Source organism: Capra hircus, assembly GCF_001704415.2.
Source record: "Capra hircus breed San Clemente chromosome X unlocalized genomic scaffold, ASM170441v1, whole genome shotgun sequence".
Classification (NCBI taxonomy): Eukaryota; Metazoa; Chordata; class Mammalia; order Artiodactyla; family Bovidae; genus Capra; species Capra hircus.
Window position 1 is genome coordinate 12,610,911 of NW_017189517.1, and position 17,638 is coordinate 12,628,548.

Genomic DNA, 17,638 nt, shown 5'->3' on the forward strand with positions numbered 1-17,638 from the left:
CAGCTCCAAAAATAGTTTCAGTCTGAAGGAAGACATGCAGACAAGTTCTGGCTGGAAATGTTTTGAGGAACTGGCCAGGGGCCCATCAGAGGTTACAGGCCAATTTTAAAAATGAAGAAAATTCCTTCTCCCGTTCCCTCTGTCGTATATAAAATGCATGGCCAGAGTTCAGTTCCTGTTTGTATTTTTCCTTTGTCAAAGTTTAAAGTTCGAATTTATTATTTATTATTGTTTCTGTAGTTGATAGACCGATAGGAAAAAAATCTTCCTTCAGAACTTCACTCACTGTCTTACGCACTGAGAAAAACATATTATATAGATATACTTTTTTGTTATTTTTTCTTTCAAATGTATTTAGGCAACCTATATGATTTAGTTATAGGACTAAATTTGACTACTTCTTTAAATATAAACTTACAAACTCGCAGGACATGCTCCTTTAGAAGTACTTTCTATAATACAAATGTAGAAATGAATTTACTCTTGAAGTTCAACTTAGGAATACTACTTAGAAGAATTTGTGCCTAAGGAGAATCTAAGAAAGAAAAGACTAGGGTAGCCAATTCTATCACCTGTGAGATTTTTTTGTTGTCGTGTGTCTTTAGACTTAAAAAATAGCTTTTTTCAATATATAATTCACATACTGTCCAGTTCACTCATTTAAAGTATACAGTTTAGTGAATGGGCTTTTAGTATATTTGAAAATTGTACAGCCATCACCACTATCTAATTCCAGAATATTTTCATCGCCCTCAAAGGAGACCCTATACACATTCAGTAGTCACTCCACTTTCTTCTTTTCTCCAGGCTCTTACAACCATTAACTTGCTTTCTGACTCAGGATTTAATATAAATAGAATCATACAGCATGTGGCCATCATGACTGGCTTCTTCCACTTAGCATCACTTTTTCAAGGTTCATTCATGTTGTGGCATGTGTCAATACTTTATTCCTTTTTAGGATAGAATAATATTTCATTGTTTGGATATATCACATTTTGTATATCCACCCATCTGCTGATGGATGGATCAACCTCTTGGCTACTGTGAATAGTGCTGCTATGAACATGAGTGTACAAATATGTCTTCAAGACCCTGCTTTCAGTTCTTCTGTGTCTATACCTAGGCATAGAACTGCTCGGTCATATGGTAACTGTTTAACATTTTGAGGAACCGTCAGACTGCTTGCCACAGCAGCTGCACTATTTTACATTCCTACCACCAATGTTCAACAGCCCCAGTTTCTCCAGTTTTTCTCTCTTTTTTATTATAGCCATCCTAAGGCTGTATATTGTCACCCTGCTTATTTAACTTCTGTGCAGAGTACATCATGAGAAACGCTGGACTGGAAGAAACACAAGCTGGAATCAAGATTTCTGGGAGAAATATCAATAACCTCAAATATGCAGATGACACCACCCTTATGGCAGAAAGTGAAGAGGAACTAAAAAGCCTCTTGATGAAAGTGAAAGAGAAGAGTGAAAAAGTTGGCTTAAAGCTCAACATTCAGAAAATGAAGATCATGGCATCCGGTCCCATCACTCCATGGGAAATAGATGGGGAAACAGTGGAAACAGTGTCTGACTTTATTTTGGGGGGCTCCAAAATCACTGCAGATGGTGACTGCAGCCATGAAATTAAAAGACACTTACTCCTTGGAAGAAAAGTCATGACCAACTTAGATAGCATATTCAAAAGCAGAGACATTACTTTGCCAACAAAGGTCCGTCTAATCAAGTCTATGGTTTTTCCTGTGGTCATGTATGGATGTGAGAGTTGGACTGTGAAGAGGCTGAGCGCCGAAGAATTGATGCCTTTGAACTGTGGTGTTGGAGAAGACTCTTGAGAGTCCCTTGGACTGCAAGGAGATCCAACCAGTCCATTCTGAAGGAGATCAGCCCTGGGATTTCTTTGGAAGGAATGATGCTAAAGCTGAAACTCCAGTGCTTTGGCCACCTCATGCGAAGAGTTGACTCATTAGAAAAGACCCTGGTGCTGGGAGGGATTGGGGGCAGGAGGAGAAGGGGACAACAGAGGATGAGATGGCTGGATGGCATCACTGACTCGATGGAAGTGAGTCTGAGTGAACTCCGGGAGATGGTGATGGACAGGGAAGCCTGGCGTGCTGCAATTCATGGGGTTGCAAAGAGTCGGACACGACTGAGCGACTAAACTGAATTGAACTGAATGGATATGAAGTGATATCACTTTGTGGTTTTCATTTGTATTTCCCAATCTGGCTGTTTAAATTACAGAATATACTTTAAATGTTTTTCTAGAGGTCATTCACCTGACAACCTTAACGGGCCAGAACATACTGCATGGAACATATTGCAAAAGGGTTTCCAAATCTGTAAGAGTAGTCACACACCACACACCCTCTGCATGAAAGCCTGGTACTTTGTCCCCAGATTTCTCATATAGTGAATAACTAACTCTTATTTAACATTCATGATTATGAAGTCCAGAAAGGGGCTGGACAGTCCACCATGGCAGATACTGTGGCAAGAAGGGAAGTTACAGTAGAAGTGACAATTAACACTCTGCTACTGAAAGGGAACTATAATATTTCCCAGGACATTTATAACCCCAAGTCTTCAACCAGAGGTCCAATTATGCTCAGTACTTTTTAAGAAGGCAACGCTACATATAATATGTTTTGGAAATATTTCCAGAAGAATGACTTAGAGAAACACGTTTTGCTGTTAAATGGATAATCTTGGATTTTCCGTATATTTAATTTCCTAATGGTATCTGAAAAATCAGGTGAATGTAAAGATAAACCAGATTCTGTAAAATTCAGATTCTGTAAAATTACTGAAGAAACTGTTTAAAAAAGTAAACGAGTCCAAACGACTGTTCTATACATCTGTGTCTCTTTTGCTGTTTCACATACAGGGTTATCACATTGAAACATGTATAATATCATATATGAAACGAATCGCCAGTCCAGGTTCGATGCATGAAACTGGATGCTTGGGGCTGGTGCACTGGGATGACTCAGAGGGATGGTACGGGGAAGGAGGAGGGAGGGGGGTTCAGGATGGGGAACACGTGTATACCTGTGGCGGATTCATGTTGATGTATGGCAAAACCAATACAATATTGTAAAGTAATTAACCTCCAGTTAAAATAAATAAATTTATATTTAAAAAAAGTAAATGAAATGTTTTCAAGAACTTTCATACTGCTTTTTTGATGGGTTAACAATTAGTTGATTTGTCTGATACTCAGAGCTTACTTTGGCTTTAGAAGACCCCAGTTAATTTTGGTATGTATTCATGCTGATAAATTAACAGTTATCTTCTCAGCTGAGTTTCTGGAAATCGTTGCTGGTTGACAGTGGGTTGAAGTGCAAACCCTAAAACTGCACAGTATTTAATGTATGACCAGTGTATGGAACAGTGCGTTCTGTCTCGCTTATTTGTCCACGCTGAAACTTACTTCTGAGTTTCTCAATATCCCTTCATAAAGACTGAGAACTAATAGAGCGTACACAGAAAAAAATAAATCCAGCATCATTTCGAGGGTTTCTTTCTTGAAGCACATTTTACATTTCACAGTCTTTCCCCTGCCTCATTTGCAGTGGGCCTCCAGCTAGTTATGTCATGACTGTTTCATGTGATCATCAACAATTTACATTTCAAGTACACAGTGTCCTCTTTCTGATTTCTGGATTATGAGGGCAGAACAAGCCTTCAACCAGACCACAGTAAAGCCAGTTTAATGGTAGGCCTTTGGTAGCCTCTAAAAGCTGGAGACACACAGGTGTCTAAAGGTGCATAAAGGGATGTCATGTCAGGGTGTGGCATTTTCTGTGCAGTGGAACCCCAAATGAATTTCTGCCCCCAAACAGATCAAAATGCAACAGTCTTTTTTTCTTTTTAATTGGGCTGTTGCCAAGTCTTATATTTCAACAGTAAGTCAAAGAGGTGGCTTTCTTTTGCTATGTGGAATTCTACACTGGGAAATGGCCTTCTTACTGACAACCGCTGACTGTGCTGCGCTGCACCGTCAGTATGTAGATGAATGCATGTGTGCTTAGTTGCGCAGTCATGTCCGACTCTTTGCGACCCTATAGACTACAGCCCACCAGGCTCCTCTGTCCATGGGATTCTCCAGACAGTAATACTGGAGTGGGTTACCATTTCCTCCTCCAGGGGATCTGCCTGACCCAGGGATTGAACCTGTGTCTCCTGTGGCTCCTGCATTGCAGGCAGTTTCTTTACTGCTGAGTGACTGGGGAAGCCCCAGTATCTAGATGCTTCCTGTTTCAAAGAGGTTATGTTACTGCTTTTCCAAATCTAGAGTTTTAAACAAAAGCATTGTGTTATATTAGCTAATTTTAATTTATTTTATTTTTGCAGGTTTCTGGAAAGTGCCTTTTCTGAAAACGCTGCAGCTTGGATTCCACCTCAGAGCTGTCTCTTTCTAAACCCCTCTCCCTACCATCAGCACTGCCACCTCTCCGCACCCTGCACCCTGCCAAATTTTCTCAATTTTCATAGTCATTTTCTCTCCTCCTGATTTTGCGACCAAAAGAAAAATCTTGCAGTTGTAACATCCTACCAATCTTAATCTTTAAATCCAAGATATAGGGAGAAAACCTTTTCTCCCCTTGATCTGAGACCATTCCACAAATTGACGGGCAGCCAGCAGCATATGCTCTTTTGTAAGAATAATTGAAAACATCAACTGGAGAGCACAGAATCCTTTTGAAATTCTGCCAGTTATTTGAAGTAACTTTGGCAGAGGAAAAACAAAACACTCAATATCTTAACGTTGACAGTTGCCTTCTTAGGAGTTGGTCTCTAATTTGATTTTTAGTTATTCCAATACAATTTTTATTTTACGGTGAGCTTTTTGTTTGACCACTCAGACCAAATTTGACTTAAATTCAACCCTAAGTGCTAACAAAGAAGCATTTCACCAAAGCAACCTGTTAGCTCTTCACATTTAGCTTGAATTTATTTTTAACCTTTCAACAACAGCACTAATAGTGCTCTAGAGAGGGTGTACTTGATTTTAAGTTTGCTTTCAATATGACGGCTGTCAGTATTGCCCTGGTTCGTGATGCCAAGTGGCTGACTTTGGAAGTGTGTAGAGAATTTCAGAGAGGAACCTGCTCTCGAGCTGATGCAGATTGCAAGTTTGCCCATCCGCCAAGAATTTGCCATGTGGAAAATGGTCGTGTGGTGGCTTGTTTTGATTCTCTAAAGGTGAGTCTCATCTAAATGCACATCATTTAAAATGGACACTTGTTGATTTCTGGGCATTTTGAAATATGTTGTACTTTGAAATTAGTCAAGTTAATAATAGTATGAAAGTGATAAGTTTGTTTTTTAAGGCAGGATGGAGACTTTGTATTTGTAGAACTAGGCCAGACTAAAGCACACCCATCAAACTCACTGACCAAGATAGGCAGAGAAAAAAGTTCAAGAATTTTTGCAGGAGAAACTATAGCCTTGCTTTACTTTACTTCTGTATTTATTATTTAGATGTTTAATGCAGTGATTATAATCCTCATATTAACTTAAAGAAGTCCTTACTGAAATAGCTTATTATCTATGTTACCAAAAGATACTTGGCAGGGACGAATCAGAGGGTAAATAAAGTCAGATGGAGAGAGTAAAATGTGAAAATCTTATCATCCAGGAGGAAAATGATGGCATTTTGAATTTTCTTAGTCAAAGTCTATTTTGAACCTTTAACTTGAACTTACTGCTACAATACTAGGTTCATATCATTTTCTTCCTAAACAGCTGATTGACCAATTTCAGATTTGTGAGCACATTTTATAAGGAAAGTTTTATTGCCAAGGTTATCAAACCTGAATATTATGTAGTAGAGTACAAACAAAATATAAGGGAGGATGAGATATTATATAGAATAGAACATATATGATTACAGAACAAAAAATATACCGATTTCCATGTTTTATTCATAGTTATCCTTAAATTAAGGGTCAGTCAGTTCAGTCGCTCAGTCGTGTCCGACTCTTTGCGACCCCATGAATCACAGCACGCCAGGCCTCCCTGTCCATCACCAACTCCCGGAGTTCACTCAGACTCACGTCCATTGAGTCAGTGATGCCATCTAGCCATCTCATCCTCTGTCGTCCCCTTCTCCTCCTGCCCCCAATCCCTCCCAGCATCAGAGTCTTTTCCAGTGAGTCAACTCTTCCCATGAGGTGGCCAAAGTACTGGAGTTTCAGCTTCAGCATCATTCCTTCCAAAGAAATCCCAGGGCTGATCTCCTTCAGAATGGACCAGTTGGATCTCCTTGCAGTCCAAGGGACTCTCAAGAGTCTTCTCCAACACCACAGTTCAAAAGCATCAATTCTTCAGCACTCAGCCTTCTTCACAGTCCAACTCTCACTTCCATACATGACTACAGGAAAAACCATAGCCTTGACTAGACGGACCTTTGTTGGCAAAGGTCTCTGCTTTTGAATATGCTATCTAGGTTGGTCATAACTTTGCTTCCAAGGAGTAAGCGTCTTTTAATTTCATGGCTGCAGTCACCATCTGCAGTGATTTTGGAGCCCCCAAAAATAAAGTCTGACACTGTTTCCACTGTTTCCCCATCTATTTCCCATGAAGTGATGGGACCGGATGCCATGATCTTCGTTTTCTGAATGTTGAGCTTTAAGCCAACTTTTTCACTCTCCTCTTTCACTTTCATCAAGAGGCTTTTTAGCTCCTCTTCACTTTCTGCCATAAGGGTGATGTCATCTGCATATCTGAGGTTATTGATATTTCTCCCAGCAATCTTGATTCCAGCTTGTGTTTCTTCCAGTCCAGCGTTTCTTATGATGTACTCTGCATATAAGTTAAATAAGCAGGGTAACAATATACAGCCTTGATGTACTCCTTTTCCTATTTGGAACCAGTCTGTTGTTCCATGTCCAGTTCTAACTGTTGCTTCCTGACCTGCATACAGATTTCTCAAGAGGCAGTTTAGGTGGTCTGATATTCCCATCTCTTTCACAATTTTCCACAGTTTATTGTGATCCACACAGTCAAAGGCTTTGGCATAGTCAAGAAAGCAGAAATAGATGTTCTTCTGGAACTCTCTTGCTTTTTTGATGATCCAGTGGATGTTGGCAATTTGATCTCTGGTTCCTCTGCCTTTTCCAAAACCAGCTTGAACATCAGGGAGTTCACAGTTCACGTATTGCTGAAGCCTGGCTTGGAGAATTTTGAGCATTACTTTACTAGCGTGTGAGATGAGTGCAATTGTGCGGTAGTTTGAGCATTCTTTGGCATTGCCTTTCTTTGGGATTGGAATGAAAACTGACCTTTTCCAGTCCTGTGGCCACTGCTGAGTTTTCCAAATTTGCTGGCATATGGAGTGCAACACTTTCACAGCATCATCTTTCAGGATTTGAAATAGCTCCACTGGAATTCCATCACCTCCACTAGCTTTGTTTGTAGTGATGCTTTCTAAGGCCCACTTGACTTCACATTCCAGGATGTCTGGCTCTAGATGAGTGATCACATCATCATGATTATCTGGGTCTTGAAGATCTTTTTTGTACAGTTCTTTTCGTGTATTCTTGCCACCTCTTCTTCATATCTTCTGCTTCTGTTAGGTCCTTACCATTTCTGTCCTTTATCGAGCCCATCTTTGCATGTACAAAACGAATCGCCACTCTATGTTCAATACAGGGATGGTATGGGGTGGGAGGTGGGAGGGGGTTCAGGATTGGGAACTCATGTACACCCGTGGCGGATTCATGTCAATGTATGGCAAAACCAATACAATATTGTAAAATAAAGTAAAAATAAAAATTAAAAAAAATAAAAATAAATAAAGCATAGGAGTTAAAAATGGTAGTAGATTCCTCGTTTAACTAATAAGATTTGCTATGATACATTTGAGATTTTTTTTTCAAAATATGTTAAAATGAACTAATATGAATAAGAACCTTTTCAATTTCTTAATACTGTTTTACTTCATCAAGACCAATTTTATCTCATTAACATTTTTATTTATGGCTGCATTGGCTAATAGAGATGTATTCTTTTGTATGATCACTTATTCAGAAAACATTTTTTCATGATATCCTATTTAAGTAGTTACTTTTGCTTATGTTTTGATGGCTCGTTTTTGTTTCAAACCATTCCAGTTCAAGAATGGGCACTAGTTATAAAGATAATGGCAACTCCTAACATTGAAAATGTCTGAATTGCTCTTTTTTGTAGCAGATATTCTGACTCAAGGGCTTATTCTGTTTTCTTCATTTCATTTTCACTCAAGTTTCATCTATAATTATTTTACATATTATTTAAATCATTTATGTATTACTTAAATCAAGGTCTGGGCAGTGCCTTGAATAGAAAAGAGCACTGGACTAGTTCGGGGGTAGGGGAGGTAGGACATGTCTTTTAGCCAGTCCATATAGAGGGTCCACCACTGCACTAGGCACTTTACGTATCTTGTTTCAGAAGTTCCAGCCCCACTACTGTTTCCAACAAAGCTTGAGTTGCTTCATTTCTAATGCATGGATAATTCTTCTCTCCCTAACTTCCATGAGTATTGCTGAGATTCCAATAAGATGACATAAATGAAAAACCATGTATCACTATAAAAATGAATTAAGGACTTCCCTGGCGGTCCAGTGGTTAGGACCTGGTGCTTTCATGTCAAAGCCCCAGATTCAGTCCCTCCTCAGGGAAGATCCCACTAGCCAAGTGGCATCCCTCCTCCTCCCCCAAAAAGTGAATTAAGTGAAAAGTTACCTTCTTACTATTAACTAAACTGTTGTTTTAGGAGTTCTTCAAAACAGTTAGTTAGTTAAGGCTCTATTATTTAAAACTACACATTCATGTTTTAAAGGGCCATACTCGTATCCTCAAGCAAAGTATCACTGTCTTTATGGCTTGCTCTTACAAATAGAGTTCCTTGCAGGCTTTGTAAGTTCTATCTTTTCAGGCATCTGTCAGGAAGAGATGTGTGATCTTACTAATCATTGATATAGTTCACATCGATTTCCCCATTTAAAGGCAAAAGAATGCCATAATGGAAACATTTTGAAGAAAAGTAATATGGAGCATGATTGTTAACAAAATGCAATACTGCACTATCACTTTAAAGCTTGGAAAATGTTTAGCTCAAAAACTACATAGATTTTGAGTATGTTGGCTATCTTCCACCTGGATTGTTCTCAATAATTGATCACTATCAACTTCAGTTGATCTACCTGGTCAGGAATTATCGTTCAGCAAGAAATCTCCAACATGAAACTTTGCAAACCACTTTTCACATGTTCGATCCGTTATAGCACCTTCTCCAAACACTACACAAATCCTTTTTGTGCTTCAGTTACGTTTTTACCTTTCTTGAAATAATAAAGCATCACATGGCAAAAAAAAAAAAACTACATAGATACTGGCCAATGAATACTAATAAGCCACTTAATTATTTAAATACACTGTTTACTCACTGTATCCAGTGTTTTTAAAATAATTTTTCATATGTTAAAATCTTGATGACCAGACACACAGGATAAAGACGATTTACATAATCTGTACATTCTCAAATTGTAATGAAAATCTTAGAATTTCAAATATACAATGCCTTTAAAAAATTAATTTGCCATTTAGATAGCACATGCATTACAGTTCCATATCTGCACAAAAGCTTTGTAGTCCTGTTGTATTATTCCTTATCCGTGATATACACAAAAACCATACCATGATATGCATGAAAACAGTTGACCTAAGTGGGTGGTACTTCTACCCTATCTACAATATACAAATAACATACCTTGATGGTTACTGCAGCATTCACTACCCACTTTGAGTTTCTGTGATTGAAACACTTTTGAAATGTATCTGTGTACTGTTTATTCTTCCATCAGTGGTTAAATAACTGAAGCAATCACTTGATGAGTTTTGGGTGACTGCTTTTGGTTTTTGGTTTTTATAAGGATTCCATTAGCACTAAGTACTCTACCAGATGATGATGGTTCTTTGCCTTCATAATAGGCATAGTAGTTAACAATATCCTATACTCATCTCATAATGAGGGAATATTAGCAAAATAAGGAGGTTAAGCTTGATGGCTAATTGTGCATTGTGCTGAAGTGCTGGACCTATCACTCTATGAATGTTGAGTATTCAGTGATGAAGCTTGCACCATCTTCAGTTAGAGATCTAGACATCACAGCCCATAGATTAATTTTCAGCTACATAAGAGTCTCACTTCATGTTGATATGTAGCTGTTTTTCTTATAACTCAGTTGCCTAGTCCACTTGGCACAATTGATTTCATAAAGTATTGCTTAACCCATTCTGTGCCAAATTCTTGACATTACAGTTCACATTTAATCTAGGTTAGAATTTTTAGTGACTGTCCCTTGACTTTAACAAAAGATCATCACTGAAAATACCAACCCCAAATCTATGATTGTTTTCATAGCCAATATTATCTTCCTCCATACTTGCTGCTGCTTCTGCTAAGTCGGTTCAGTTGTGTCCGACTCTGTGCGACCCCATAGACGGCAGCCCATCAGGCTCCCCCATCCCTGGGTTTCTCTAGGCAGGAATACTAGAGTGGGTTGCCATTTCCTTCTCCAGTGCATGAACGTGAAAAGTCAAAGTAAAGTCGCTCAGTCGTGTCCGACTCTTCGCGACCCCATGGACTGCAGCCTACCAGGCTTCTCCGTCCATGGGATTTTCCAGGCAAGAGTACTGGAGTGGGGTGCCATTGCCTTCTCTATCCTCTATACTTGAAGCAGTGTGATATCTGCCACTTGTTATCCAGGAAGGATATAAGTGCTGTCATTATCTAATTATGAAGGGTCAACATCCATCACATCTGCCCACCCCACTTACCACCTTGTGTAGTTTTTTAACAAAAATTTCCTGGCAGGGGCCTTAGCAGCCTGCATAGTCACAGGACAGCCATGTCAACCTATATACATTCCTAGAAGATGGAAACTGAGCAAGGAAAAACAGAAAACAGTGCCACACTGTCTTCAAATATTGCATATGATCACAAGCATAATGATAATATTTTGGCAAGTGAAACCAGTTGTATAGGTATATGGATGTGAATATATCCTTGTAGGTCCTGAGTTAACTTTGTCCTGAGTTACCAGTATATTCTGTGCGACTATCAGTAGTCACAGCAGTTTCCATCAATTTAAAATTTGATTATTTTTGACTGAACATTTACCTCATCCCTGTTTGCTCAGGGAGAACTTAGCAGGAACAGAAGACTCCTAGCAACATAATCCCAAGGGTTTCTGAATTATGCAAGTTTTAGAACCATTTATGAGCCAGATCAGAGAGGTCTGCCTGCACTGGAAAGAACACATAGACACCACCTGTCATCCTGAGACTCAAGGAAAGTAACATTTTACTTAAGGATCTTCTTACATTACTGATGTTAAAAAGGAAGTATCTTTGACCAGTAAGAGTCAATGCTATTTTGGACATTTCAAAAATCTCTCTTGAAAGAAAAATGGAATTAGAATCAGCATCCAAGTAAATACATATGGATGGCTCAGCCTCACTTTAAAGTTTTTATTTTGAAGTAATTTTAGACTTACAGAAAAGTTTCAAAAATAGTATAAGGAGTTCCTGCATACCCTTCACCCAGCTTCCTGTAATGTCAACAACTTACATACCATACATAGCACAGTTATCAAAACCAGGAAATAACTCTAGTTCGATACTATTAAGTAAATTAGAGACATTATTTGAATTTCACAAATTTCCCTCCTAATGACCTTTCTGGGCTCCAGAATTCAGTCCAGGACCCCACATTCTGTTTGGTGATCATGTCTCCTTAGTCTTCCCCAATTTGTGACAGTTCCTCAGTCTTTCCACATGACCTTGGCACTTTGGCTGAATACTGGTCACTCATCTCATAGAATGCCTCTCAATTTGGGTTTGTCGAATGCAATGTCATGATTTTGATTGAGGTCGTGCATTTTTTGGCAAGAAAACCATAGAAATGATGTGCATATCATATTTGAGGGTACTTGATGTATCTCCTCTCGCATGGTAACCTTTATCACCTGCTAAAGATGGTGTTTGCTGGCTTTTCTGCTATAAAGTGATCAGTTCTCCTTTTGTGGAAATTGATAAATATCTTCATTTATTCACCATCTCCTCAACATACCATTGACACTGAAGGGTCACCCAGTATCCAAGCTGTCAAAATGTGGAAAAGTATCCATCTTAGAAGTCTCTACTTACAGTCAGTCCAGAAAGATAGGGATGAGAAAATGGACCATAAGAGAGAAATAGCAGCAACTGGCCACCAGAAACACAGAACCCTGGAGAATGGGAAGCCCAAGACATTTTGTGATGTGCTTGACCTTGTCACCTGCTCCTATGGGGTGGCCCCTGTGCTGGAGTCAGCACCACCCTCCCCCAGCACCTCTAACTTCTGCATCAGGAAACAGGCTTTCTGCCTTTTGTTTTCATGATAAAGAACAGTTTCCCCCAATTTTGAAAGTTATTCATCTTTATAAAGGAAGGAAAAATACAAAAGAAATTTAAAAATCATACACAAGAAGATAAAAATAAAGTGTAATAAACTGTAATAAAATGTCATCCCAAGTACCACTACCAACATTACGCATTTCCTTTCACTCTTTATAGAATTGTATGTCTGCTGCATAAACCTTGCCTTACCTTTTGCCTTCTTGTAGACCTCTCTCCCTCTCTCACTCCCACTTGCTGATCCTACAAAGTCAACCTCTCCCTCCCTTTATCCTTCCTGTCAGCTTCAGATTTTTCCCAGAATATCAAAATATATCTAAATACTGCCTGATCTTTTCCCATCATAGACTTTTTAAAAATATACCAGTTATCATGGTTATTTTTTTTCTGATAAAAAAATATACTTTCTAGAAAACTGTAATATAGAGATAAAAATTCTTATGAAACCTAACCTGTAATTCCATTACCCAATGAAACCCTTCCCATGTTGGTATATGTCCTTTGAATATTTAATGAAAACTGTTTCTTTAAAAAATATATATATTTCACTTGTTCCATGCAATGCAAAAGGCTTTTAAAATTTAGGAAGGAATGATATTTTATATATATATTTAAATTAAAATATTATTTTTCAAATTCTATGAGGCCATCAGAAATTATGTTTATGAGAACCATGTAATAATAATAATAGTAATAAACTCTACCTTCTATTAACTGGGGCTTGCTTCCCTGGTGGCTCAGATGGTAAAGCGTCTGCCCGCAATGTGGGAGACCTGGGTTCGATTCCTGGGTTGGGAAGATCCCCTGGAGAAGGAAATGGCAACTCACTCCAGTATTCTTGCCTCGGAAATCCCATGGACAGAGGAGCCTGGTGGACTGTAGTCCATGGGGTTCCAAAGAGTTGGACACGACTGAGCGACTTCACTTTCACTTTCTATTGACTACTATATTCCAGAAACTTTTCACGTGCCAACTCTATTCCTTAACCCTGTTCAGGCTTTTACACCAATGGGTCAGGTTTCACCAGCTGTATGGTCTTGGATAAGTACCCACCCTGCCTGTTCCAAAATTTCCTCCCCTGTGAAAACAAAGTTCCTATTAGCACCCACCTCCTGAGTTTCTGAGCGTTCAGATGTGGTGGTGGCTCAGACGGGAAAGAATTCGCCATGCAGTTCAATCCCTGGATTGGGGAGAATTCCCTGGAGAAGGGAATGGCTACCCACTCCAGTATTCTTGCCTGGAGAATCCCATAGACAGAAGAGCCTGGTGGGCCACAGTCCATGGGATTGCAGTCAGACATAGCTGTGCGACTAACACCTGAGTTCCTAAGCATTCAAGTGTGATGACCCACCTAAGGCGCTTGGAATAGATCCTGGCACTCCACAAGCATTCCAGGCATGTCTTTTCACCAAATAAATTCCTTTCTCCATTAAAGGAACCAGGGAATCCTCGGAGTAATGATTGATGCTGACTGAGGCAGGAAAAATATGAATCTGTGACATCTTGTGCTTCCAGAAAGTAAGGAAGTGCTTGGAAAAGGAAGGGGCCTGATAGCAGGACCCTGGAGCCAACCTGAAGAAGCAGCCAGCGAGCAAAGTGTCAAGCTCATGGAAGACAAGGAAAGACTGAGAAACTGTTGGAGAGTGGAGATTAAATAAACATGACAGACAAATACGATGTGGGATCCTGGATTGGATCCTGGAGCAGAGAAAGCACATCAGAGGGAAAATTGGTGAAATTCAAATAAGGTCTTACTTAATAGAACTTTACTTAATAGAATTACAGTAAAGTTAATTTCCTGGTTTTGATAACTATGGTATGTATGATGGATGTATAAGTCATTGACATTATAGGAATCTGAGTTAAGGGTCTCCAGGGGTACTCTGTACTATTTTTGTAATTTCTCTGTAAGTATAAAATTATTTCAAAGTTAAACATTTTAAAAAGAACTTTCTTAGTCTTGCACAGGCACCTTCTGTTTTTTGGTGCTGAGAAATACAGTGGAGTATTAGTTTTTTCGCTTTTCTTTCTTCTTTTTTTAAACTCTGGGTGTGGTAATGAGAAAGCTCTGAAATCCATGCAGTGGCTGATCCTGAAACTCACCTCAACTAGCTAGATGAGTCGGATAATTGAAATAGTTAACGAGTACTCATACCCATAACAGCGCTTCACAAACCTAGCAAATCAAAAAGTGCGAATGTAGAATATTCAGTTGAGATTGTTACACTTTACAAATAGGAAACTACAGATCTAGTGAAGGGGAGAGTCCCTTGCCCAGGGTCACATAAGCAGTAATCAAAAGAACCTGAAAACTGCAGTGTTCTTCCAGTCATTTCAGTCTTTTTTTCCCACGGAGAAGGAGGAGATAAGAGAAAACATCATTTGGGATTATTGTATTTTGTTTCTGTTTTTGACCTTTGCAGCATTCTTTTAATTCTGAGGGGAAATGTAGAAACATACTGCTCAAAAATATGGAACGCTTCACAAATTTTCATGTCATCCTTGTGCGAGAGCCATGCTAATCGTCTCTGTATCTTTCCAATTTTAGACTATGTGCTGTCAAAGCAAGCATTGGGCTATTGTTTTACTAAACCAAAAGCATCCAGCGCTTATGGTCAGACTGTCCCATGTGACATTGGGATGCCCTGCTTTTGACATTGTGTGGTTCTCCTTTACTTTTTGTTACTTTAGAAAGGGGGAAAAGTCATCTTTCCCTTTTCTAATATCTCCCTCATTTGTTGTTTCACAATATAGTATTTAGATGAAGACTTTAAAGTTCTTTTATTTATTTCTTTGACAATCATTTTGGCTGTTAACTTTGAAAACAAGAAGGAAGAAGGGCCAGGGTGTTTTATTTTTAGAGCAAGTTATCTAACTTAGGGATGCTGTGCTTTTTTTAATCACTGAGAGTCAGAACACTGAGCTGTCTCGACTCACTTGCCCACCCTTCTCTCCCAACCCTGCAGGACTGAGTTAGCTAGCCAGAATCAGGGATTGTAATGGGCTGTGGATCATATATAGCTTCACTGCAAGAAACTCTTTGATGTCTGATGCCGTTATAGATACACTCATTAGTACAAAGTCCTGGCCAGCTAGGGACTGGCCAGCTAGGGACCTGTCACAGATCAGCTGAAAATATTGCAGTGGCAGGTCAGCCTTGTTATGGGTCAAATACAGTTCTGTAAAGGAACACAGAATCTAATCCAATGAATTTAAAATGTTGTTTTATGGAAGCATAGCTCAAGATCATTTCTCACTACCGTTTGCAGCCAAGGCTGTAGTTGGCTGCATAGTAAGAAAGGAATTGTGATATAGCCAGGAAGGTATTTTTCAACCACAATTTGATACCATTAAGGAACCCCATTTAGTATGAGAGATCTGAAGTTTGAGCACGGTCTACTGTATGTCAACTCATGTGTGGAAGAAGCTCTTTATATGTTAGGGACATAGATGTCTGATTTTACTTTATCATTTAATAATTCTCTCATGTCACATAGCTGTATAATCATTACAAATACTTTCTCTCTACTTCACATTTTTGTGAAATGTGGACACAAGATACTTTTGTGCATCTGGAAATAGCAATTAGTTCTTCTAGGAACATGACTTTTCTCATATAACATCATTTACTCACTGCTGTTTTTGCCCTTACAGATTAGTTTTCTGATTGTAACATCCCCAAGGTTGCCTTGTTTTCCTCTGTCTCAGCCTGCCACTTGATTGTTGAACTACAGGGTTATATATTCCAGAGGAATTTTAGCTGGCTGTTCTTTCCTCATTATTTCTAAATAATCTTTTCATTTTTTTTCTGTATTTCCTCCACTGTATAATAAGTCTTTGGTTTCTTAAATTTCTGTTTTTTGTTCTTGTTACTGTCTAATCCAGGTTTGCAGCCCTGCTTAGGTTTTCAGTGTTTTTATTACTGTGCATTCAGTTATCACCACAGGGTCCAGTTTTACTGCTAGACGTAATGAGAAGTTTAACTCATGCTTTTTCCTATCTTTCTTGATACTGTTTTCTTAAAAGTCAGTAAACAGTTCCATTTGTTCTACAACCTTTTATTTTGTAAATAATCTCCACCATTTAGATTAAGCATGTTGTTTAGAGTTCAAGTAAATTATTTTTTCCAATATTATTCATGATGAGTTTGTATAATATGCTTAGTTGCTAAGTCATGTCCACCTCTTTTGCAACCCCATAGACTATAGCTCGCCAGGCTCCTCTCTCTGTGGAATTCTCCACGCAAGTATCCTGGAGTGGATTGCTATTCCCTTCTCCAGGGAATCTTCCTGACCCAGGGATCGAACCCGGGTCTCCTGCATTGCAGGCAGATTCTTTACTGTCTGAGCCACCAGGGCTTAGTGTCATGCCTAATCTGTTTAGTGAAGTAGACGTAACAATAGGATCCATCAATTATTGCAGCTGTTACTGGTTCATAAGCATGTCAGTATATGCTTTCAGTTGGATTTTTTTTCTGTTGTAAGTGGACATTTTATTGTAGTTGAAACTCAAATTTTTATTTACACAGTGGGAATTGGTAGAAAAGAGATATGCCTTTTGCTTCTGCCCATGTTCTTGTGGGTACAAAGTAGATAGTGAAAGCAGTTTCCACACTGAAAACCATCCAGTGGCTTGAAAACATGGAATCCACAGTGATAGAACGAATTTCCTGAACTAAGACGTAACCTGTATGTTAGGCATGATTTGCCTGCTAAGTAGTTAAAACTAAGGTTCTGGTTTCTGTCTTTAGCATGCAGAAATGCAAACAGAAAACCTTTTTTCTCTGTGACTTTAAACTTCACCCATCTTTTATATGTGTCTGGGTACAGTGAGTAGGCAGCATTGTAGTATTGATCATCTCTTATTCCATCCCAAATACATTTTGGAGATTATATTTTTAAGATGACATTGTCTGAAGATCACATACTGTCTTAAAATTTTTGTTCATCCTATTTATGAAAAAAAAAATAGTAACCCTGAAGTAACCATTTGAGAAGTTTGAATATTTAAAAACTCTATGTGGTTTGAAAACATTTGCTAAATACCTATCCCAGAAGTTGTTTTTCTGTTGTTAATGTTTATACTTATCACATATAAGTGTAAACTTTGGTAAACAAACTTAAATCTTTTACCAACGTTTGTAAAAACATAATCTCTAGAGGGTTTTGTGTTTTTTT

The 17,638-nt window shown here is 38.7% G+C and overlaps 1 protein-coding gene across 4 annotated transcripts in view; it reads left to right on the forward strand.

Moving 5' to 3' along the window:
• Positions 1 to 17,638, forward strand: part of MBNL3 (muscleblind like splicing regulator 3) — a 136,561-nt gene that overhangs the window by 58,379 nt on the left and 60,544 nt on the right. For all 4 annotated transcript variants that reach the window (XM_018044233.1, XM_018044234.1, XM_018044231.1 and 1 more), the window contains exon 2: positions 4,368 to 5,219. In XM_018044233.1, the coding sequence (XP_017899722.1) occupies positions 5,043 to 5,219 (177 nt within the window). In that variant the 5' untranslated portion in view covers positions 4,368 to 5,042. The remainder of the gene's footprint in view (positions 1 to 4,367; positions 5,220 to 17,638) is intronic.